The sequence below is a fragment of the Helicoverpa armigera genome, chromosome 10 (assembly GCF_030705265.1).
Source record: "Helicoverpa armigera isolate CAAS_96S chromosome 10, ASM3070526v1, whole genome shotgun sequence".
Taxonomy (NCBI): domain Eukaryota; kingdom Metazoa; phylum Arthropoda; class Insecta; order Lepidoptera; family Noctuidae; genus Helicoverpa; species Helicoverpa armigera.
This window is the reverse complement of record NC_087129.1, coordinates 11,463,832-11,488,699: the sequence shown is the minus strand read 5'-3', so window position 1 is coordinate 11,488,699 and position 24,868 is coordinate 11,463,832. Positions and strand designations below refer to the sequence as shown.

The window sequence follows — 24,868 nt, the reverse complement described above, 5'->3', positions numbered from 1 at the left end:
TTACTGCTTTTCGGCGACACTGCGGCTATCTCGTTCTTCGAAGCTAATTTGAAGCCGCTGGAGTGTTAATTTACTTGACCGCAAGAACTATTTAATCGTTCCCGATCTAAGCGCTTAGCAACACAATTTCTGACACCAAGTTTTGTTTTACATAAAGATTTTATTTTACTTTTTTAAAATAATGCCAAATATTTGATTACCTCCTAAATTATTTCCTATTTGATAAAATATCAAGGAAGATAAATTGTACTCTCAAACAATGAAGCCAGAAAACGGTAATTTGTAAGCAATTCCCTTAGGAGACGTGTTAAACAACGGGAATCACCTTATGAAGGTAAGGAAATAAGATAAGGTAAATAACTTATTAATATTAAACTAAGAATCTTCCCTTTGGACAAGATAAGCCTGATATTTTATCTCTCGTTTATTTCATGATTGACATAAGTCCATGTTTTCCTTATAACTTATTTGACAGTGAAAACAGGATAACTATGTACGAGTATTCAAATAAAATAAGACATAACTTGTTTAGATACCACTTGAAATGCGGAAAATCTGCGTTTTCCCTCTTTTCTCAGAAGCTAACATTTTATTGCTTAGATATATTCCTTGTATGTCAAAGAAATTTCTAAATTGATTTGTATGTAAGGGATGGAACACACTTTAATCTGTGTTAAAGAATGTGTATAATTTACTAGCTGCTATCCACGTCTTTATCTGCCTGGGTAATATATAGAACTTCCAAAATACTATAGATACTTTCATGCAATCAACTGAGGAGCTAGCGGATTACTGACAGCCGCACTGGTTGACCGATCAAGGTTGTGTTGTGGATGTGATGTGCCAGGTCTGACTGAAATGTGATCTTTAAAATAATGGTGTCCAGACATAACAATGGTGGGGTTAAAAAGAACAAAATAAATAAAAAAATATCTACATTTAAAAAATGTTCAGGTATTGTTAATTTATTGAATAAACGCTACGTAGAAGTGAACTGTTTTCGAAGTCAAAGAGTTCATTTGTAACTATTTACATGTAGTTGTAAATTGTTAACAAACTTTGTGAGCACGCTTCAAGTTGTTTTCTAAACTATTCTTGAGAATAATAAGCATACAACTATAAATATCAGCTTTTAGTTTTGTATGCTTTTTTACTTTGTTTTACAGTGTAAAATTTTTATAATTTTACTTATTTTGTACTCTTTTGTTTTTTTTTTGTTTGAACCCTGAAGGTACCGAAACTAATGGATCAATTTAAAAATGCTTGCAATGTTTGGAAGCTAAAGTATTTCGAGTAACTTATCCATCATAGCTACATACATATCTATATACATTTTATCCGGATACAGGTAGTGGTTCCCAAGGGTCACGGGAAGGTACGAGCTAGTTGATATAATTTTGTCATTGGTACCTAGAAATAAAACTTTACCTTAACGTAAGCCACAGGTGGAATATCAGCTCTCAGACCAGTGAACATGGTGACAAGAGTCAACATGCAAGTCACCAACAGGGTGACTCGGCCAGGAATCGCATCCAGGTCCAGCCAGAAGCTGAACCAGGATAGCATCACGACCAACGAGGAAGGCGCGAAGGTTTGTATCAAGTGGTGACCGATTTGACGCTCGAATCTGAAGTATACGACTAGTCTTGAGTAGTTACCTGTAAAAGAAGTAATAAGAGGATCGTTATTTTTTTTCAAAAAATATTTTCTTTAATCTCGAAAACATCTCGAGGTATCCTGGACTATTAAGTCTGAAATCAGGTGATTAACGCTCAATCCTTCTCCGTGTGAGAGGAGACCTGTGCTCAGCATTGGGACGAACACAAGGCTGTAACATAATTTTCTTCCTCTTGTCGTACTCTCCATTTATTTGGGGTCGTCGCTATATATTTTCAGATTCTATTCCTCTACGTCAATCGTCATATTAATATATCATCTCTCAGACAATTTATTCTTCGATCTTTCTTTCATCTTTCTATTCATTAATACTTAATTCATTCTTACTATGTTTCTTTCTTTATTTTTTACCAAAAATACTTTCTTTAATAACGTCCAAAAATAAATAGCCTCGTATATCATGCATCTAAAAATACTTAGAATGCATTCAGAAATAAATCACTGCCAATACGTTATTAAATTACTTTCGAATAATTTAACTTAAATCCGTAGGTAACAATAGCTTATAAATAAAATGAATAATTTTAATAATCCTCCTTTCGAATGAAATAGATAGCCGCGTAGCATGTGAAGGTAATGAAAAATTTCAGGACAATAAATTATTTACTGAAAAGCCAAACATTTTCATATTGTATGTGAAAATAAAGCATATTGTTATATATTGAGCGTCATTTATTGTTATACCTACATACATTTTGGCTATAATAGTTTATTTTGTTTGTGCCATCATTTCATCAGTTGTTTCATAAAGGCTTCAGCGTGTTTGTCAAGTGGGGCTTCGGCCCCACTTCGGCTCGACTCTATAGTCCCGAGGTCTAATAGAGACATATTAATATTGTCTACAAGATCGTTACTTAGGAGCAACTTAAGTCGATTGGTCTTCCAAAGTGTCATCACGTAGAACATATTTAGATTTCAATAAACCATAAAAAACGTATCAAAAGTCATCATCATCTTCATCATCATCTTGTTCCCAAGTCATTTGGGGTCGGCGCAACATGTCTTTTTCTTCCATTCCTCTCTGTCAGACGTCATACTTACATCCACTCCTTTTTGCTTCATGTCTTCTTTCAGGCAATCAATCCATCTTTTCCTCGGTCTACCTCTGCCTCTCCATCCCTCCACATTCATACTTAGCACACGTAAAAACGTATCAAAAGTCATCTCCCAAAAATGTTTCGATAAAACTTGCGAGACGTTAGAATGAGGAAAAGTTTAACGTTGTTTCTATTGTAGGCGGTAAAGCTCAACAATCTTCAGAAAGCTTATATTTGTTGACTTCACTGATAAGCTTGAGGAAAATTGACCTCAAATTACCTACATCCGTCACAAACATGTAATCCGGGAATTGGGTTACAAGCCTATCAAAAAGGATATCTATTCACTCGAGTATATTTACAGCAAAGTTGTTAACAATTGAACGAGTTAATATTACTTTATTTCAAGCTACAATTGGTTGTTTTTAAAACATTTGACTGTTGATGTTCAACAAAACCGTAAATAAAACGCTTCTCTTTTATTGAATTCCCACAATGTTTGTGAAATGAGTACATAAATATAAATAAGCAAGCATTGCCTGGGGCTAATGTTTTGTATATCTTATACATACATACATATATAGATGGAAGGCAATGAGAGAGACCTTTGCCTAGCGAGCGGTGGGACAGTAGGTATATGCTAAATGAAAAAATGCTCTTTAATCCTACTAACATTATAAACGCGAAAGTTTGTATGTATGGATGTATGGATGTTTGTTACTCTTTCACGCAAAAACTACTGAATGGATTTTAATGAAACTTTACAATAATATAGCATATACATCAGAATAACACATAGGCTACAATTTGTAAACATATTGTTCGAAATACTAAACCTGCGCAGACGAAGTCGCGGGCACCAGCTAGTTAATACATATGTGTACGCTGTGTTTTCAACCGTATATTTGTTATTCGTCATAATTTCATAGATCATCTCTTTCTTCTCTATTAGGAAAGCATACAACTGAAATAAAATCAAAAGTTCTTACCATCTTTATCGATCATGTATCCATTTGTTTCTTCAAGTCTCAGCGGTTCTCCGATGTGGTACTGCAATAACTTCAACTCAGGATTGATGGTCACGCCTGCCTCGCTCCAACGAAACCGGACTTTTTGGTTACTGTATGAAACTGAAAAGATAAATACGTATACATATGTTAAATGAATGGTTCACTTTGTAAATAAGTGGTGACAATGGATGATAAATCGTAGAGAAATAAAAGATTGTTGAGTATTAAATACAATTATTTCTACAGACAGAAATGACATGCCACTTCTCCAAAGCAAAAAAAAGCACATAGGAATTGTTAAAGAGTTGGTGCTGTAAATTAAATTAAATTTAAACGCCCAAAAAGTGTTGTTTTGTAGCTAAGTTAGAACAAATAAATAATGTTGAATTTGAGTTTTAAGTGATTCAGTCTTCGTCTAGAAATGACCAATTTAATACCGACATATTTTTTTCAAATCGTCAAAATTTCAGTGACTAGCACGTCCAAACAAGATTTCGACTCTATCCAGACGGTTCAATGCCCTCCACAGTATTAACTCCCTCTACAGATGCTGAACTGAGTATTTCAGCAATTTCAGTTCCATGAAGGAATTTGCTGTGTCGAAAATATTCTCGCCGAACGACGATAACCCGTGAATCGTTGCAAAATTCGTACATTCATAAAATTCTCTTGTTGCTGGGTATTAACGAAATGTCTACAGCATTTTGTGAATAGTAAGTTTATTAAACTTCTTGTTATTTAAAGGGTTCTTTAGTTTATAAATAGCTTTGTTGTGCAGACATATTTCCTAGAAAACATTTTTTATTTCAAACACCGTAATATTGAAAAACATATTGAGATGAATGTTGGCCAGCATGAATATCGGATCCTGGGGATGTTTCTGTAAGTGATAGTTACAGTAAAAAAACTGTTTCCCGCTTATTCACTCGTATCCTAAAGTAACTACATCATGCACCTCAAAGAATGAAAATTCCCTTTTTATTGGTCTTGCTGGCAAATAATGCCATTCACATTAACGTTATTACTCCTTTTATTTGGGTAATTAGTCTGGAAGTTTTAGTTTTAAAACGAATTAAAAGATACAGTATACAAAACTGACTCACAACTTTCAATATAAATAGGACAGGACTGTATATCCATGGGGTAGAGCTGGAACTCCATCTGACACGCAATGATAGCATGCATCCGCGCTGAATATCGCACTGTCTGGTTTCTGTACAGCGTCACCGAGGAGAACTTGTGAGTCAGCTCGGCGATTTCTGAAAGTAATTAATTGTGATGGAATGAATTTTTAAGAATTTTCTTATACAAAAAGTATTTTCTTAAGGACGGGTTGTGTCATTTTAAAGGACGGGCCCATATTCTTGTATATTATACATAGGTTTGTGGATAGAATAGTAGATTGACAAAACGACGAGCTCTGATACTGGAGAAAATTTGTGTTACCATATAACTTAGCATCATTGTATGAATGGATTTGGCCGTTTAACCATATTGCCTGTCTTTACGGTTATTTTCTAGTTTAGTCGCCCAATAAAAGCAAAATGTGTAATCACGTAAGAATTATAACAACCTCGTTGATCAAGATGTTGTCTGATGCAGACTGACCGGCCATTGACTCGGTAATAAATACGCGAATAAACCACGATCTTGCTAAATACACCCATTTTTCTAAATCCAAAAGCAATTTCGAGTTGGATTCAATCATCAGTTAAAGTCAAGTTCACTTCAAAGCTCAATACTTGTTAATTGAAACCCCAATGATCCTATTTAAATAACTTTGGGTCCCATAAATCAGTTTGACACTTTTGACCAAAATTGGCTTACATCAGAAACTGTGATAAAGTACTTTGGGATCGAGTTGAAAATTTAAATATTTGGTCCATCAATAAAATGCACTTTCTGTAGGTTCTTGTGTCTACAGTAACACAAGAGGTGATTTTAATTTTTGCATATTGTATATAACGTTTGACAACCAAAAGATCAAGAGGTGTGGAGACAAGGCCTTTGCCCAGCAGTAAGACAGTTAGGGCTAAGAAAAAAAATTGTATTATATAAAGTTCAGTTGAATTTCTTGTCCAAATTAGCGTGGTCCAAGCTCACTTAATTTGTGACTATACAGTGATAATTAGTGCTCAAACCAAGTGTTCACCAAAGCTGCCCTAAGCTATTAACTTAAAGTGCCTTTGATAACTTAGTGACCGTCGTTAAGTTAGCTATCTACAAGTAATTTGGGATAAGACTAAATTATGTGTTTATGTGATTTTTTTACACTACACTGTGTTTTGATACTTGAATTATTTTTCTAATTAATCATGAAGTTTTACAAAAATAGTTATATTTAAATATTGCATAAATCAGTGTCTGCTAAAATTACTGCAATAATTTATTTTGTTCACTCAAACATTTTAAACTTTATTAATTGGTTAAGTGGTGAAAGTTTGCTATAAAAGATTTTGTGTAGGTAGTATCAAACTATAGATAAAAGTTTGTGGTGAAAATTTCAGAAATTATATTATAAATAGAAATTGAAAAACATGCTAGAAAATTCAAACTTTATAATTATTAATTTATAACATTATAATTAATATTTTAAAAATAGTTTTTCACATGCATTTGTGTGGTAAATTCGTAATTATCAAAATTTTTGAAAAGCAAACGTACCTACATTATGTATTTTGGAGCAAAAATGCAGTGAAAATCGTGAATACAAGCATCAATATATTTTGCAATGTGAATTTAAAGCTCGCTGTACATGTTTTTGATATAAACATACATATAATATGAAAGTTATATCATAATATGAAAATTACTTTACAAAAAAAAGAAGAAATTGCCATCAATCAAATACAAATTGCTTTCGTTACATCTTAATGATTTTTTTACTTATCGAGTAAAATGTTAAGTATCACGATTAGTGAGGCTAATACACGCGTATGGACGTATGTGCACATTATGAGTGAGAACGTTCTCATTATATCATGTCGTAAACAGTCCATTCTTAAAAATAAATCATCCAAAACAGTGCTGTTTAGAAGTAAATCGCCAGCCATTTGTTCTGCGAGTATCAATTACATTTTATTAGGACAAGCAGTTGGTTGTCTTTATTAAAAATTTCGACTTTCTATTTGAGTATAAAAATATCTTGCTATTTTTAGTTTTCGTTGAAAAATCTGACGCTTCAACCTAGTAACATTTGTACCAATTTGTGAAACAATTTTTGTAATTTAAGGACGACATAACATCAAAATAAACCTGAACAATTTAGTCACATACAAAAAAGATGGCAATTTCATCATCAAAACAAACTGAAATAATCTTATTTCCTTTAAAATAATAAACATCGTAAATCCTTCAGTTTTGACAAGATATTATACAAGTATATACTATAGAATTATTCTGAAACTTGATAAATAGCATGTACAACAAGCTTTATATAAAAGGAGCCTTATTAATATTACCGGGACTTCGTTGTTTGTAATGCATTGCTCCTCCTAAAAAGCATAACTTTGTTAGTCTTCATTATATTGGGAACATTGCTAAAATTTAGTCTGATTAACTTTCGAGACGGCAATATAATGAGTTGAGAAACTAAAATTATACTCAAAATTCCTTGCCGTATTTTAAGGACAGCTTCGGTGAACAAACAGTAGGAAAGTTTACCTTTTTAAATAAGCAATTTAGTACGAACTATTTATTCTATTATAAGTTGACTTGAAACATTTTAAAAAAAGGAGAACCATACGCTTTACAGGATATTATTTTGAAGCCTGCTAATGATGAGCTTCATCTTGAATCCCATGGTCTATCTATCTATAGTATATACAATATGACAATTTGAGAATCTTAGATCCGTTCAATCTATTCTCTCATATCTATCTAGACCTTTCTATCTAGATTATAAGCATATTTTTTACCTGTCACTTTTGAGTTTAAGAAGTAAGGGTCAGGATGCCACAGGTTATCGAAGAACTCTGGTGGCAACGTCACGTGGTCGTCTCCTTCCTCGAAAATATCTTCGGGCAGCTGCAGCCGACTCTCGCTCCAAGTCTGTCTTATGAACATGTCCACTCTGAAACGAGAAGATAATAATTGAAAACACCTTTTTTTAACGACGTCAAAAATCATCAAATGACCCCTCCCGCTGTGGGTTAGCAGCGGTGAGGGAGTGTCAGACTCTTACTGACTAAAAACCGTCGTGTTCCGTCATAGGCCTTTTATGTGCCAGGGCCGCGGTATCTCTTTCGAACAACCCGCAGCAATCGAACAACCCGCAGCAATTGAAAACACCTGGCTTAGATACGTTGCTAAATGTCCTTACACCTTTTTAATCTCAATATATAGTTATCGGCACGAATCTTGAGCTCTGACCTTCACTTGCGCAGAAGTAATTTATTGGGTCCCTTTTGTGGTATGAAGTGAGGCGCGGGGGAGGGCTAAAGCGGTGATTGGCCCGCAGTACATCGCGTCATAGCCGTCACTCGGGATTGGTTCTTTACTAATAAATTACTTCTGCGCAGATGTAGGTCAGAGCTCAAGATTCGTGCCGATAACTATAAACAGAGACTTGCAGATTTTGGTCCGAACATAGCCTGCCTGGCAAAAAGTAAAATCTTATTTTGAGTTCTATAGACCCCTTTCTTTCATAAATAATGGCTTTCAGACCGATTGCCATATGATCAGCCAGATGCACAAAACATTAAGTGCATTTGAGTAGTCACAGGTGCCATCAGTATTCTTTCCCCTCCATAGCGACATGGAACGGAAGAAAGATCTCTTAAAATAACAGAAAAAAACCTTGATCAAAAGCCCTTACAAATGACTGCGGCGGAAGGAAGGTTATTATTTTGACCTAATTTCAAACAGCAACATCATTATATTGTCTTTAAGAGGCCACTGCTATGTTTGCAAGTGTTACCCTAATTATACTGGAGTCGGGATATTTAACCAGATGCGACTGAATATAACCTTAAGACGAAAATGTACAGAAGGTTGTTTGAATAAAATTGCCTTTAGCGATAAGGTCTGTTGGTAGGTTTGTAGCACAATTTTACTTGCAATTTCCTCTTGTCTTTCCCCTGTTTTCCTGCGAACATGCAGTTCGATACAAACGTTCGAATTTAACACTGAAATGTAAAGGACAAACATTTCAGTCGATATTTGCTTCGTATCTACACGTGCATGCCAGTCGATGACAACTCTAAACAAGTCATAGTGATGACAGTAACATACAGGAATATTTCCTACCATTTTGTTACAGTATTCTTTGAAATTGAAATGTCTATCTTAGTATATTGATGTGTTTATTAGATCGATTTTTCTCATATCCATACATAATATGAGTATATTTTTATCTCAATTATTGCTTTTCCATCTCTGTCATCATCGTCATTTATCTAAATTACCTGACGGATATTGATGGCATTTCCCATGCTATCATAATATCAATCATTTTTTTTTATCTCATCATCAAGTACAAGAATATGGTACTTAGTACAAGTTTCATCAAACATAGAGACTGGTGTCTGTGGTACGTATAAAATGACAGTGTACTCAAAAACACCAGAATTACTTCAATGAATGTTTGTATTGACAAAAGGTTTCTGGAGTCGGAAATAATTATTTTTATAAAAGGTACTCATGACAAGCGTCCTCAAAGACTTTGATTTCTCAGCGTACACAACTTCAAAGATCTTGCGGCGTCAAGATAGCGAACTTATCGTTTTTGTTGACGGTACTTATTTTTAGAGGTTCTTTTGAACTTGAACTAATATGATGAAGGGTATTTTTCGACTGACCGAAGTTATAAAGTGATATTAGGAACAAAGTGGCGTGAGGAATAGTTGTAAAAGCAATTTTAACGTAGATTATTTAGTCGTCTAAAGATATAAACTTTATGCCCGTCACATAGGACACCAGCGATGAAAGACGGGGACTTTTATGAAGTTTTGGTCTTGGGCTACCTACCTAATTACGCCTTGTTTATACTGGGAGTCGAATCCACACTTCAGTTCTAATCGTATCCTAACGGACTTCCTTATAGGTACAGCAATTTTTTTTCAATAATTATATTGAATTTTATCAATTCGGTATCTTTTCGTTAAAGATATCAATTTATTCTAAGGTGTGACACAATTAGAACAATGGAACGTGTTGTTACTTCTTTACATATACACGTGTTTTCGTAATTAATTTTGCTCTTAATTAAAATAGATTTACTCACTGAGACTATAAATATTCGGAAGTGAAGAACAAAACAGGAAGACTATTTATTTTCTGCTAAAAATATCTTGTAGTTAATATCGCACTTGAAAAGGATTTACTAAACTAATTGTGTAGGCATTTTGTAATAATTTTATTAATAGGTACACATAAATAGGAGGCACATATACTTAGTTCTGCGAAAAGGGTGCTTGAAAATTTGGAGGGTTTCGGGAACTATTTATATTCTATATCTTTTTATACACGATTTTGTTTAAAATTGTATACAATCTACGCGTCTTTTGAGAAACTACTCAAAGTGATCTACTTGGAACTGGAAGGTGGAACTTACCTAGGAAATCTATCTCAAGAGCATAACAGAGATCAGGTATATTTATTAATTAATGTATTTAATTTTGATTTTAATTTTATTTTCCCTCGGGTCGTGGGGTCCGAATGCCCACATTCTATTTAAAGATTTTTCTAGGCGGCTGGTTGACGCTTCTCGTGACCAGAAGGCTGGCTATTACCTCGGACAAAGAATCAGCATGGCGATCCAACGAGGTAATGCTGCCAGCCTCTTGGGCACGCTCCCAGTTGACAGCGATGGGGACGAATTTTTTGACGCTTTTTAGTTGTTTGTTTTACTAGGATAGTTTTTGATTTTTATTGTAAATATGTATTGTAAATATTTCTGAAATTGATCAAAACAATAATAACTTAAAGATTATTTTTCTTGTCATAAAGTAAAAAAAACTTATTAATAATTATAATTTTATTTTTATTTTACTTAATTAATTCTACATTTTATTTTATTGGTAATTTTTATTGTTTTATTTATTATAATATAAATGGCAAAATTGTTATACATATGTTATATGTGTCAATTTTAATTAATTTTTCCGTAACTAAAAGATAACTATTAAGGTCTATGATTGTCACAATATGGGTTATGATTACCTGAAATAAATGTTTTTTTTTATTATTATTTAGCCGGTATCAGACCGACTGAAAACTATGATAGGAGATTTTCAAGATTTTCTTTAAAGAAATAATTGGGTCAACTATCGGCTGATTACTTATTCTGTAGTATTATTACTTATAGTAGCTTTAGAAATTGCGAACAGACAAACAGAGCAACACGAGTGCTTATATGATTCGCACAAACTCACCTGAAGTCCATATCTTCAACATTGATGGAGTTGACGTCTACCACGTAGATGCTGAACTCCACGATGACCGGTTGGCCTTTTCGCGCTGGTGGCCGCATTTCTAGAGAAATATTAGCAAATTAGCAACAGATTCGCATATATGACTGAAACGTGGAGTCATTGTTAGGTTAAATTCCTGCGATAAGTTGATATATTTTTTTATTTCTCATCTGCCTAGCTGTTTCCTAACCATTTTGTGTCTTAATTTAACGAGGCGAGTGCCTCTCTCACCTCCTCCGCCCAGTTAACCGGGCAACCCGATAATATCCGTAACGATTAGCTGTTCGAATAACAACTGGAGCCCACCAATTTAATTTGCCTTCTGCAATACGGACCAGCTCGTCATGACAAGACTGTCACCTATCCATGGATTGACCGCTTCAAGCGTGGTTTAGGTGATCTTCACACTGCCCCGCATCACGCTGCATCTTGCGTGTCGACGCACCTACGCGCGTTCTTGCGGGAGTGCAGATCTGCATCATCGTGCGGGTTTTTCACGCACTCACGCGCGTAGGTGCGTTTTGTAAATTCACGCACAGCGGCTCTCATCGAGTTCCATTTTCAAATATACACGTCACGCCCATTCAAAATCACGCGCGTCACTGCGGGATCAGTGTGCCATACCTTGCGTTTCGCCCCGCACCTACGCGCGGAGGTGCGTGTTTCTCCGCATGTATGTGCGTGATCCGCATGAACGCGCGTGGATGCATTTTCAGTGTGTTGGACTATGCGTGTTTTCCATACAAACGGAGATATTTCCATACAACGGAAAAAAACGCATCCACGCACCACGCTGCATCATGCGGGGCAGTGTGATAATCGCCTTAACCCTATGACCGATCGATCTGTGCAGCTATTACTCCGCCACGACCTTATCCACATAAATCCATCGTAAAGCGGATCACACATTATCATTACAATATGCACAGTGTGTGTGTTCTAGCGTGTAATATTGTGTGCATACAAAATAAAGTACTTACGGTTAACATTAAAAAACGGAGCCCCGCAAACGGCAACGTGACGCTTGACAGTGTGTGATCCGCCTTAGAGTAGCAATCAAAAGTAGAAAAAAAAACCTTTAAAAGTTTTGCGAAGATATTCTAACAATTTATCGAAGTTCACCGAAGCGTCAAAAAGTCGGTCAGCCAATAACGCCAATAAGTTTATTTACGTTTCGAAAAATACGTCGAAATACGAAAATGAAAAGTACAACTTTGATCGAGTAATAGATTACGTACACAGAATTGCAAGCGATGGAATGAAAAGTGTTTACCAAACGCCAATTTAGAAGATAGCCGAGAAACGAATGAATATCGTTTGATCTGAAAAACCTGTAATTTTGTGAATAAGTAACTGTATGTATTGGCTACCTTTTAAACAGATATCGGAGCATTCCACGAACATTCTCAAACAAAACTTAATTCTTGCTTAGTTTGAAAGCCATGACTCGAAAACTGTGGTTGTAGACCAAGTGGTCACAGCTGTACTGGATAATAAATGGAATGTGTTGCACGTAGCTGTTAGCATCTGCTGTCCAATACAATTACTGGGAAATAGCTAAAGGGTGCTTTATCGTCGACATTCCTTTGTAGTGTTGTTCTATGCTAGAGATTTTGAGCACTGTGGAAGATGAACTTAAACTCGCATTCATTACTTGTTCACCTTTCAAACTACCACGGAAATTACTATTGATACTACTATCCGAAACCTAATATTTCTTGAATGCTGTAAAGAAAAATTTTGAACGACGGCTGTTGCTAGGTAACAGTCGAGGACATCATTACGTGCCCTTTTAAGCACTGGGGTGTCACTCCACCATCTTCCAGTATCCGTCTTGTTTTGTAAAAGGTTCTTAAAACCCACATTTCGTGAAGAATTTTGAGTCGATCCAGGACCCTTTACGCTTGCGACCATTAGACCAACGAGATAGATTGGTTTACTAGCAGTGCGCTGAAATTGCTACTGTAACACAACCCATAATATCAGTATAGAAACTTAGGGGAAATGTTATAGCAGTCGAGTTCGTGTAATGGTCTTAAGTAGTGCCATTCATGGAAATGTTTGTGTTTTCCTATATTTGCTCTTGACCCTCTTTTTATGTCCTCTCTATGGGAAGAGATTTCTACTGAGTTTTCCTTATCTAAGTATTTACTTATGGGATCGAGTCAGCTGTTTGCTTTTTGCATGTTTTCAGTAAAATGGGTGGTGCTTTAGTGAAAATTTTGACTAGGTATGTCAAGGTTAGTCGAGTCTTGCAAAGGTGTTATTTGAATGAAACAAATAAATTTTGGATATGATTTCATTGCTGGCATACAAACAATAAACAATTTCGTCTAATGCTCCTCCAAAGTCAGCCACTTAACGTCTCGCTCATACGTAGTAGTGTTTTGTTTTTTTCAGCTGTGGTGCGGTCATTGACAACTTCACAGCGGTTAACTTATGTGATGAGAACTTTAGTAAAGGGATTATTCTGCTTACCTTTGACATAGTTTTCAGGTAGCACAACCCTTGGTTTCAGTGTGTGATTCCTCTTCGAGTCGACATCATTACAGAGCCTGAAAAGAAAGGAAACATGGCGGTTAATAACGTATTTCCTTTGAAAGTTATTTACTACATCACTGATCATTTTGGCAAAAGCTCCACATATAAGCGGAGCTTTTAAATAACCAATAGAACAAAACAATATTCTAATTTTATTTACATAAATGTGTCCATGTTTATATTGGAATGTTAATCATTCTCCCTGGAGATTCTTGCGTCGCTTTTACTGTATTAAAATAGTTTAAAATGAACTTAAAGGTCATACGAGTAGCTTAGGAACTTATGCAAACTTCTAGAATGATCGATGTGCGTTTTAATTTGTTTGAGTAACCGCATTGCTGAACGTTAATATTATAAGGTCGATATTTGCGAGATTTCTTTATAAAGCTGAAAAGCTTGCTTGTTTTATCTGAACGGGCTAAGCTGAGGAACTATTAGTCCGATTTAAAAATGTTTAAGTGTTTCTTTTTGACACAAAATATCTTAACGAAAAAGAAACAAAGTGCCGCTGACCACCTTCTTACAATAAACTTATATTTTGATCAACTTAAGCATGAACCTAAATAACCTCTGAGAAGTTGCTTGGTAACTATTTGGGGATCTAAAATAAAAGTTTGGAAAGTTTCCTGAACACAGGTATATTGTAGGAACTTCAAATCTTTCCCAGATATAGAAGTAAAGCATTTCTTATTTCAACGAAGAGATTCCCAGTTATTTTGACAGCTGACTTCTCAAAACAATTTAGAGTTACTTAAAAACTTTTAGACAAACAGACTGTGACATTTTCTTATTATTGAGAATGACTATAGACACGAGTTTCCTATCTCTAAAACTATCTTTTGGAACTGTTCAAATTAATTTAGCCATAAGGGGATGTCTAACTTTGAAAACTAAATAAGTTCTGGAATATCGTACACTTGTGGAAGTTTGTGCTGCGTCGTCGAAAAGTTAAATGGTTTTCGAGATAATTTGTAGTACTTGATGGTGTATGGTAATAGTTTAAGCATAAGTAAACATTGATATCGATACATTTAGTAGCAATACTCGGGTTTGGCAAATGCTTGGGTAAAAATATCAATGAATGATTGGACTTTTTCATACTTTCTTAGTTTTTCATTGCCTTTTACTTGGGCTATTTATTTCCTTCTTACAGTAGCCAATAGCTTATTTTATTTAAGAATTTCATAGAAGAGCTTTGAAAATACATTCAGTAGTTATGTGACGTATGTAAAAATTCAACAGTTACCTAAAGTTCTATTGTAAGGCTAAATGAATACAGACAAAAACATACCCACATAATTTATGTAACAGCCTGAACTATTTTTAGGCTTAATAAAACTAGAATTTAAAGCAGTTAGCGAATTCCGTTTCAGTTTTACGACTTAGCTGATATTTGTACTTAAAAAAAACTACTCTTTTAATTTCAATTTTGAGCTCTATTATTCTTATAACAAGGCTCTTTATTGTATAGTGTGAAATGAACATGAACTGAAATTTTTAATGATCAAGTTTTATGTACGATTTTGAGTCTTATGTGGTTTGTAATAAGGCTTATATAGTTGAGGTTTTTTGAAGTAATGACGTCAAAGAAAATTGTTATTATCCTAAGTTAGCGTTGTATATTTAAATTTAGTGCTAACGTTTACGTGCTAGCATGCCTAACCTATTTTAGTATAAAATTGAAAGTTTCAGTCTACAACTATGGTAGTCGTTGTCAATTTTTAGAACTGAAAACTATTTTTAGGTCATTCATTCTATTCAGTTTGAAGGATTTTATGCAGGTGCATTGAAAATAAATTATGTAACAATCTTATCAGGACCTTAAATACACTCTAAAAATCAGCTTTACATTTCAAGGATTTTCTCCTTTTAAGGCGAGGAATTGGTCAACAATAATTCCATAACCGGCACGCGCATCTAAGGCGCCAAAAGGGGTTGGAGCGTCTGAGCGGGGCGAGGATAACAATACGCGCGCTTGCTTATAACTAAAAGTCGTAAGCGACAAAATGGTTTTGTAATTTTATTATTTAGAAATGATAATTTTTAAAAAATTTCTTCTACCATTTTAAAGAGTATGTATATACTCATCTACTAAAAAAGTTAAGAGGCTTAAATCGGTCCCGTGTGCCCATAATATGTGAATCTCTTTTTAAAAAGGGGTATGTTTGATATATTTTTCTCTGTTATAAAAGTTACCTAATCGTGTTTTGAAAACTAACAAAATAAGGTTTATATCATGAACTTTCAGGTAACCAAGTTGTATTTTGATCCGTTTTGTATTTACTGAGAAAAATTGGAATCCTTGGCGCCAAAAATTCCAATTCGTCCTCTTAATTCCTGGTCACCAAGCGTTACTAATACATAACTAATTTATATTGACTAATTAATTAGATTTACGTTTTGAAGATGTAAATATATAAAGGAAACCTTCAAAACACAACTTCTTCAAAACTAGAATCAATGTGTCGCTAATGTAGTGACTGCTACAGAATTTCAAAAAAGTAACACACCAAAATCCTCACTTTTCCCCAACTTATCGTAATCGTTACATAACTTATTATGACATGACATAAAACATTCTCTTTGCTCATAAATTGTTCCTCGTTTAAATCCAGTAACGTTACAAGGAAACCCGAGGGCGTCAACGTGAAAAACTTGTATAAAAACTGACAGTACATTTGAATGTCGCAGTCATTTACTACGATTTACGCATTGCGACGAGCTGTATTAAAATACGAAGTAAGATTATTTTTACTGTTAAATAAAGAAGTTTTGAAGTTAATTTATGATTGTAAAATTTTATTTACATGTTTAAGGTATTTATTTTCGTTAACTTATGGGTTAAGTGGTCTAAATAATCCGTGGGAACTGGAGGCGAGGAGTAGGTACCTAGTATAACTATGCAAGATCGAGATCATCATCATCATCTCAGGCATAGGACGTCCACTGCTGAACATAGGCCTCCCCCTTAGATCTCCACAGATACCTGTTGGAGGCGACCTGCGACCAGCGTCTTCCGGCGACCTTTATAAGGTCGTCTGTCCACTTTGTTGGTGGACGTTCTACGCTGCGCTTGCTCTAATTACCTAAATAAGATAATTTTAAAGATATCTATTGTTATTATCTATTATTAAATTAACAAGCCATAATAGCCTAGATTAGGGTTAATACACTGAACTAAACGTTATCCAGTATCTTGGCCGAGTTACAGGTTAAAGTCGATACAAACCTATATCTCGATATAATCAAATAAGCGTAACACCCACGCACGCTGTCAAATACAAGAAACGGAAAATCATAAGAACTAAGCTAGTAAAAATATAATATTTTCGTTAAAGAGCCTTTAGGTTAATGAACCCATGTTTCGTGCACGAGAATCTAGATGCTAGTTTAAACAAACGAAGCAAGCTATATTTTACGAGTTCAACACGGTACGTCAAGTTGACGGATATCTATAACTATAACGACGACGACGGATGACTATAAGAAACTTGGAATGAAAATTCTTTTCATAACATTATTTTGTAATTCGTTCACTTTAAACGTCAGAGAGATAGGTGGCATACTGGAGTCATATGACAGGTGTTGGAGTCCCTTAGGACGTGGAAAAAATCACGGGCGCAATATTATGAAAAAAAAATTATATCATTTCGATTCATTTCGAAAAAACAAGAAAAAGTAGAAGAGATTTTCATAATTAGCCCAACATTTTAATATGCTCATAAAAAATATTCAGCTAAATAACCAAACATTCACCTAAAACTCTATCGACTTAACAACCAAATCCCTGAACAAGAACACTAACCCATCTAGAGGTAATCCATAATAGCTGGCGCTCTGCCTACCTCTCACCGATGATATAAATGCAAATTCATGAATAACATGGTAAACGTACCAATTTCGGGCCAAGGTAACAGCATCGATTGACGACTATTGCACGCCATGGGCCTATATATAGAATTAAAAAAAAAAACTTACCTACGTAGGACGTAGTTATATCGATTGTACAGTAATAAGGGGTCGCACTGCGGTTTCTTGTACATTTTTCTTTTGTGGGAAATAGTTGTTGGGAAGTCATTCATGATTTATTTGAGTGTCGTTTGTTTGAGTGTTAACCCGTGCTTGTACTCGTGGCTAAGTAATAGTTGCTGGTTTTGATCCATCTTAAGGTTAAGCAATTCTAAAATCACGTGGCTGTCTTGGGTAAAATAAATAAACACAATTCGTGCCCATTGGTTCCTCTCACTCAGTACTACAGTCTAGTATAATGTACTAAGTTTCTATGTTATATGACATTGAAAAATTTCATTACTATTTGCCTGGCTTGGAATCGACTACACATTCATACTCGAGAGGTTGGTGCTTCATCCACTAGGCCACTACAACTTTAAAACAATATTTAAATCAACCTAACACATAATTCTTCTTTTGTCAAAAGAATAAATTACACACACTCCAATCATGAAAGATGTAAACAAAGAACTTTAGTTTCAAAAGCCAGAATATACACAAGGTTTAAAGATTTAAAGCGTCCGTTTCCCGGCAGTGACCCGGACGTTTCCGTACGAAATTGTTAAGCTTCACAAAAAATCTGACAAACTTCCAATTTGATACTGTGAGTGTAGACAGAAAAACCATTTGAAAAGCTGACGAGGTCGGTTATAACAATTTGTGAAGTTATTTTTATATATTGTTTTGTGGAAGACTAGTATATTTTTTTTGATAAATTGGTTCGACAACAGAAATAATAAAAATAACAGTTTTCGCATCTAAATTCGGAACATATGTAGGTACCTATGTAAGTATGTGCGTATAGTACCCCTCTCACAATTATTAGATGATACCTAAAATGGTTTCTGTTCAGAAAATTGCGCAATATTTCGTGGCGACAAAAAGTTTGACGAGAACTGCAAGTTAATTGGTAGTTAGAGGTTTGCTGAAGGGGCTAATGTACACATTTTTTTAAACTTGAATGCACTTATTTCAAAATCGTTCATGGTCCTCACTAGGTAAGTTACAAAGAAAGTAGCCGTAATTAAGTCGCCACTTGTAAAGCTAATTAAATTACGTATCTTCAAAAAGTGTTTGAACCTACAAAGAAAACCTTGCCAGCTAAGTTTTACTTACTTTACAAAATATTCCTTTGTTTACATTTGCGCTACATAAAATGTTTTGCCCTTGAGTTCACACATAACAGTTGGCTAGAATGAATACTAGCTGTATAATTATCCTTACTTAGAAATGTGAAAATAACTTCACTGTTATAGTTTCTACGGTAAAACGGCTGAATCTTACTACGATTACACAAGGGAACAAGATTTTGGTTGCATGAAATATTACGACCAATATTGTATATTTTTGGGCTGCTAATTTAAGATCTGAAGTCAGAATTTCTGTATCAGCTTTAGTTTTTGAGATATCAACAAAAGGTGATTTTCACAATTTTATTAACAAAAAACAGCAGAAGAACAACAATTAAGCATCAAAAACTTTCTTTTATAAGATTTTCTAGCTTGATTCGGTTCACTAGGGCTGTCTTTAATGCCGCAACAGTAGTTCGCCATCATGTTGGCATTCCATTGACCCTGGGACCGCTTTTCCATAGTCCGAATATCTTGATGGAACCGTTCACCTTGTTCTTCACTGAGATGACATAGATTTTCAGGGAAATGGTCAAAATGGCTAAGGAGGAAGTATACCTTGATGCTCATAATACAACCAAGCTGTTGGAAATGCGACAACATCTGTTCAAAGTGCTTTGAATAAGCTTTTATCCTTTTTGTTTGATAGAAAATTTTGTGCAATCCATATGAATTTGTTTCAGGCTTTTTTTTCGATATCGGTCATGTAATTATGAAACTTCTCATCCTTCATCAATCACCTTATTTGTGGACCATCAGAAATTCCGGCTTTTAGTTTCTCTTTACTCAAATAATGGGACTTTTTAGATATGTTTTGAGCATTTTTGTTCAGAGCTTTTACAAATTGTTTCATGAGCCTAAGTTTGATGTACAAAGGTGGTAGCACCTGTATTAAGGTAAAGTGGTAGATAACAAGTTAGGGTAAATCAATTTGAACCATTTTTTTTTTGTTAATACCGTTCATATCAACCACGCAGAAAAACTACCTAATGATTCGAGGGTTCTCGCCAGATCATCGGTGTTTGTTACTTGAAATCGGATCTTTCCTTATTTTTCCATAACCTTAAAGACTCGACGCATGTTTTACATACCATTTTAGATACCCAGTAGGTACCTGTCGCAGGTGTCCAAAGAAAATCCAAAGAACTCAAAGTAAACCCGTTTCAAGAACTCCGACACACTTAGTCTACAATCTTTAAATGTATATTCACCACAAATATTACAGAAATAGTTAGTATCATTTTTACAGTTATTTTGCAAAATAGAAATAGTAAAAATTATATACTTTTTAAATAAAATGCTCTGTTTTATGAAATTTAAGTGTAACTAGTTCGAAAATATGGTCAATAGCTGTATCTCAAAAACTAAAGCTGTTAGAAAAAAAATGTGGGTAGATTTGAAATCAGCGACCTCGAATTAGTAACAAAAGTCATAAAATTTTATGCAACAAAAAAAAAGTCTTATTTTGTTCCCTTGTGTTATTAGCCACAGACGTAATAGTGGTATAGAAACTACACTTTTGAGGAAGGGGTAAAAGAGAATAACCTCATACTCCTTTCAAGCAGTAAACTCTAAAATTACTAAACGATTTTTCATAAATATTCATAGCAAAGAATTAGGTTAATAAAGTTATATTCCAGACGACTAACTAACACAAAAATATTTTAACAAACTGCGGTTCATTTAATTAAAGTCGCTTTACGGAAACTTCGTTTATTTTCCAGGTTTCATTTTAACTGGCAGTTAAAAATTAAGATTAAATAGGGTGAGAAAATGAAGAAATTTCGTGAGAAATAAGGCTTATTTCCTATCTTGTTTTGTCAGGGGGTCAGTCAACTTTGAGAGGTATGAACGAGCTTTGTGGAAGGGAACGTAATATTAAGTGTAAATATACTTTCCTGGTTTGTTATTGGGCAAGATGACGAAGTTGAGTTTGTGTAGGTTGGTACTTACATAAAGATTATTATTCAATGTCGAAATAAAAATAACACTAATTTTTAAAATTAATGTAAATATTATGTAAATAAAACGCACAAAATAACACTTCGTTCTTATGTTTTCGTTTTTCGATATGATTGTTATGAATTAAGTGAGGAAAAGTGCGCAATAAGGTAAGCTCAAGTTGCTAAAAAATTTTAGTATTTTACATTCTGATACTCGCAGATACTATCTATGCTAAGATTACTAAGTTACAGATTCATTTTTGCAATGAAAGGCCGTGTCTCTGGAATTATAGGACCGATTTGAAAAATTTATTCAGCGTTGGATAGCAAATTTATCGTAACTTTTACATTAGTTTTCAACTGGGTTAGCAGAGTAGTTTCCACAGAATGCGAGTGAAACGTTCGTGGAAGTTTTATAAAATACACAAAGATTTAAGCAGTGATTGAAAAGTTTTCATGTAAGTAAACAAAATTATCGATCTTTTCATTGTATGTATTCGATAACAATTTTTGTGAAAACCTTGACAGAAATTATGAGTCAATGCTACGAAATAATGACCAAATTGATATTAGTCATAGATTGTTAGTTTTAATTACCGAGAAAAAGTTCGCTTTTGTTTGTTGTGGCGAGACTGAATCATTCGTTTTGTGGGTCAAGACTACCCCTATGTAGGTCCTACAACATATTACTCATTTTGATTTAAAAATAATATATCAATTATGGATTAGTTAGCAATTCATATGTTTTCATATGTAGTCACTAAAGTATAGAAATTCCACCCCGTTTAAAAAACATAGCAGTTTTATCATATCCAGGAGTCAAACCTAGAATATGTGTTAGGCCTTTATATAATGTCTTAATAAATTATTTTTAGTTATGTTGAAGCAGACTTAAACATTCAGTTTTACTAAAATATTATTATCATCTACGTTCCAATATACGGCAGCAAATAAACTGTTGTCATACATAATTACCTGAGTTCCCTTTCCTGTAAAATTTCAAATTGTCATAATTAACTTCCTCAACTTTATGAAGCCAACTTATTAAGCTTATCAAACTGCCAAACTTTAGCGAGACATGGAAATCAACCTAATTAATTCACCCCTTGTATCAAAAAAATATAGCTCAAGGTCAAAAAATCCTACCCTCTGAGTGCTTGTGTTGTATTCAAGGTCGAAATTGACAACAAAATCCCTAAGCTAGCCGCAGGTCAAGCCTAAAGAAATCTATGTGTAACAGCATTGCAGACTGAAAGCCAAGGTCAGGTGACCTCATTAATCAAGTTGATATGTTACACACTGAGGTAGTTCATTGTCAACTTGCGAAGTTTTGCGAATAAGTCTTGGCCATTTCCTTGGCCGTGAAGAAGGTCGTGGTGTAGTGGTGTTAAATAAGATAGCAACATTTTTTATGTGTCATGTAAAGTCAAGTTTGTTTAGTGCTAATTTGGTAATAAACACTGTTTGTTTGTGAAAAAAAAGTACCTGTCACAGTTAAACTTAGCGTTTGCGTCTAAATTGTACATTTTGCAGATATAAGCTGGTTATAAAGTTTGCAAATGTAAAAGTAGAAGTATATCTGGCGTTTCAACTAAGTTACATATTCCAATAAGTTGATTTGCACTCCAAGTTCGAGTTCAAATAAATTATTACTTTTCATTACAAAAGTTTTCCGTACCAAAGTTACGAATTAATGTCTATTCAAACCGCAGGTAAATACGGGTAAGCTCGTATGTACATTTTTAGAATTCATGAATTAATGATTACAGCACCGTGTGGCACAAAACATTACAGTTACAAAGTTTCAGTGTAATGTTTGTGACATTGTAAACAAAAGGCTTGGGTTAACTGGAACTGTTGTTAAAATACGTTTTGTAATACTGGCGTTGATAATCTTTAACCCGTGTGTACGTTTATTCAGAAACATTCATGGTTTAAGTCAAAGTAACTAATATTGAGTTTGTTTATTAACTTAGATGCGCTTATATCAGAAAACACACGTCCGATTTGAAAAATGATTTCAGCGCTGGATAGCACATTTATCGATTAAGGATACTAGCTCGTCTTTATTTTATGTGTTGTATGTAATAGGATTATAGGATCTAGGAAATAATATCTAGATCTAGTAATAGATGATAGCACATAACATTTCGTGATCTAATCTAAAGTGATATGCAAATTGGCAACAGTAGAAAGCTAATCACCAAACGGGTTGATTACACTGCAGTGTTAATCGTCGACGATTATATCGTTCAAGGTCAAGGTCATTTTCGTCCAGAAATAGAAACAGATGTTTTAGTCGAGCGACATGTCATTTCCGACGTAGTTAACTGTCATAACATAGGTGGGCCAGTTATTATTTATTTAACGTTGTAAACCTTCCTATCATTTGGTCATCTACGTAGTATTTCAGATGGTTTGAAGGAATAAGTCAGCGCTTAAATAAATGGAGCTTCAAAATTATATATAATCACTTGTATGATTGTTGTTTGATAGGTATCTATTTTATCAATTTAAATAAACAATTCGATTGTATATTGTATACTTTGTTTATTGGTGAGCTGAACCATTTGATATTTCTCTATTTTGTAATTCGAATATTTTGTTTTATTAATTCAAATACCCTTTCACAATCATAAGGGGAATTCCAATAACTGTGACACATGAACAAAAATACAAAAGCACAATAGCAACGAATCGTTGCACTAATTAATTTGTTAGCTTTGTTGTCAATTCAATTGTTCGCTTTTTTATTGATGTACAGATTTTGACAATAGTGAAAGATTGATTCATTGTACAAAGTACTACAACATACCTACTAGCTTTTGCCAACGGTTTTCGCTGCGTCCCGTGGGAACTTCTCCACTAATCCGGATTAAAAGATAAACTTTGTAAACCTTCCTTAACAAACTCTTCAGCTTTATAATTATATATTGATTTTCAAACACACATTATGAAAAAATGTGCGCTAAGACGATAGCAGGTTTTACATATTTAAGAATGAATTGAACATGAGTAGGATTAATTAAAGCTACATTGCCTATGTCTTACCTAATAATAGTACGCAAATGGTTTACTTAGTATTACTGTCTAATAGATCTTGTGTAGGATCCATCAAGATAGCATTTGCTAATACAATTACACTATGTCTCTAAACAGAACCGATCTAAACTAGTGGAATTAGTCCAATTTCTAGAATTGTTAATGAATAATTACGCAATGCGCATTATTTATTATCATTTATTAATTTAATGTTATAACCTCATCGGCATGCCTTCATGCCTTGTTATTCAATGAATATTAATTTATTCACACTTGCTCCGAAGATTGACACCACAAAAATACTTCGGAACCACATTCGCACAGTATTTTAATTCCATATTTTCCTTCTTCCTGTCTTATTTCCAATTTATCCGCGGTCGGCGCAATATGTTTTCAGCTTCCATTTTTCTTTGTTAGCTGTCATTCTAACATTCACTCCAGTGTTATTCACGTCATCATTCAGGCAATATATCCATCCTTTTTTCGACACGCGACTTCCTCTCAATCCTGTTTCATTTCCTTGTGTGGTATTTTGTTTATATTAAGTTGTAATACACTAGAAAGCAACATAACTTCACAAATACAAAACAATACACCAGTTGAAACCCATAAACAAAGTTATTACCAAAGTTAAAACTGTCACGTAAACATTAATTCCTACGCTAACAATCACTGCAGTGATTACGAAAGAAAGGCGTGTTTGATGTTTTCAGTTCATGACAATTCAAGGTCAAGGTCACTTCACATCATAAATCAAATTGATACGATACCGGCAGCGGTAGGGTTTTGTTCTTCGTGTGTCATTTCGTGTTAGCCAGGTTAAAATGGATTTGAGTTTTTCACTTTGATTAGCTTTTGTTTATAGACAGTAGTTTATTCAAGGGGTTGAAAGGTTCTGATAAGTCCACACTAGAACAATAGTTACGCGAAAATTATACGGGGCTGGGCCCATAACGTAAAATAAAACAAGATTCATTACACAGTTTCACGACAGAGAGAACGATTATTACATAACAAAACATGATTGTTAGCCTACAAAAATACAATAAAGGATTACTACGACCA

The 24,868-nt window shown here is 34.2% G+C and overlaps 1 protein-coding gene across 3 annotated transcripts in view; it reads right to left on the bottom strand.

Annotated features, from left to right (window-relative positions):
• Window positions 1-24,868, bottom strand: part of LOC110371016 (glycine receptor subunit alphaZ1) — a 54,573-nt gene that overhangs the window by 3,729 nt on the left and 25,976 nt on the right. For all 3 annotated transcript variants that reach the window (XM_064036688.1, XM_064036689.1, XM_064036690.1), the window contains 6 exons: window positions 13,615-13,691; window positions 11,098-11,197; window positions 7,642-7,796; window positions 4,828-4,983; window positions 3,704-3,844; window positions 1,429-1,658 (listed from right to left, as the gene is read on the bottom strand). In XM_064036688.1, coding sequence (XP_063892758.1) covers window positions 1,429-1,658; window positions 3,704-3,844; window positions 4,828-4,983; window positions 7,642-7,796; window positions 11,098-11,197; window positions 13,615-13,691 — 859 coding nt within the window. The remainder of the gene's footprint in view (window positions 1-1,428; window positions 1,659-3,703; window positions 3,845-4,827; window positions 4,984-7,641; window positions 7,797-11,097; window positions 11,198-13,614; window positions 13,692-24,868) is intronic.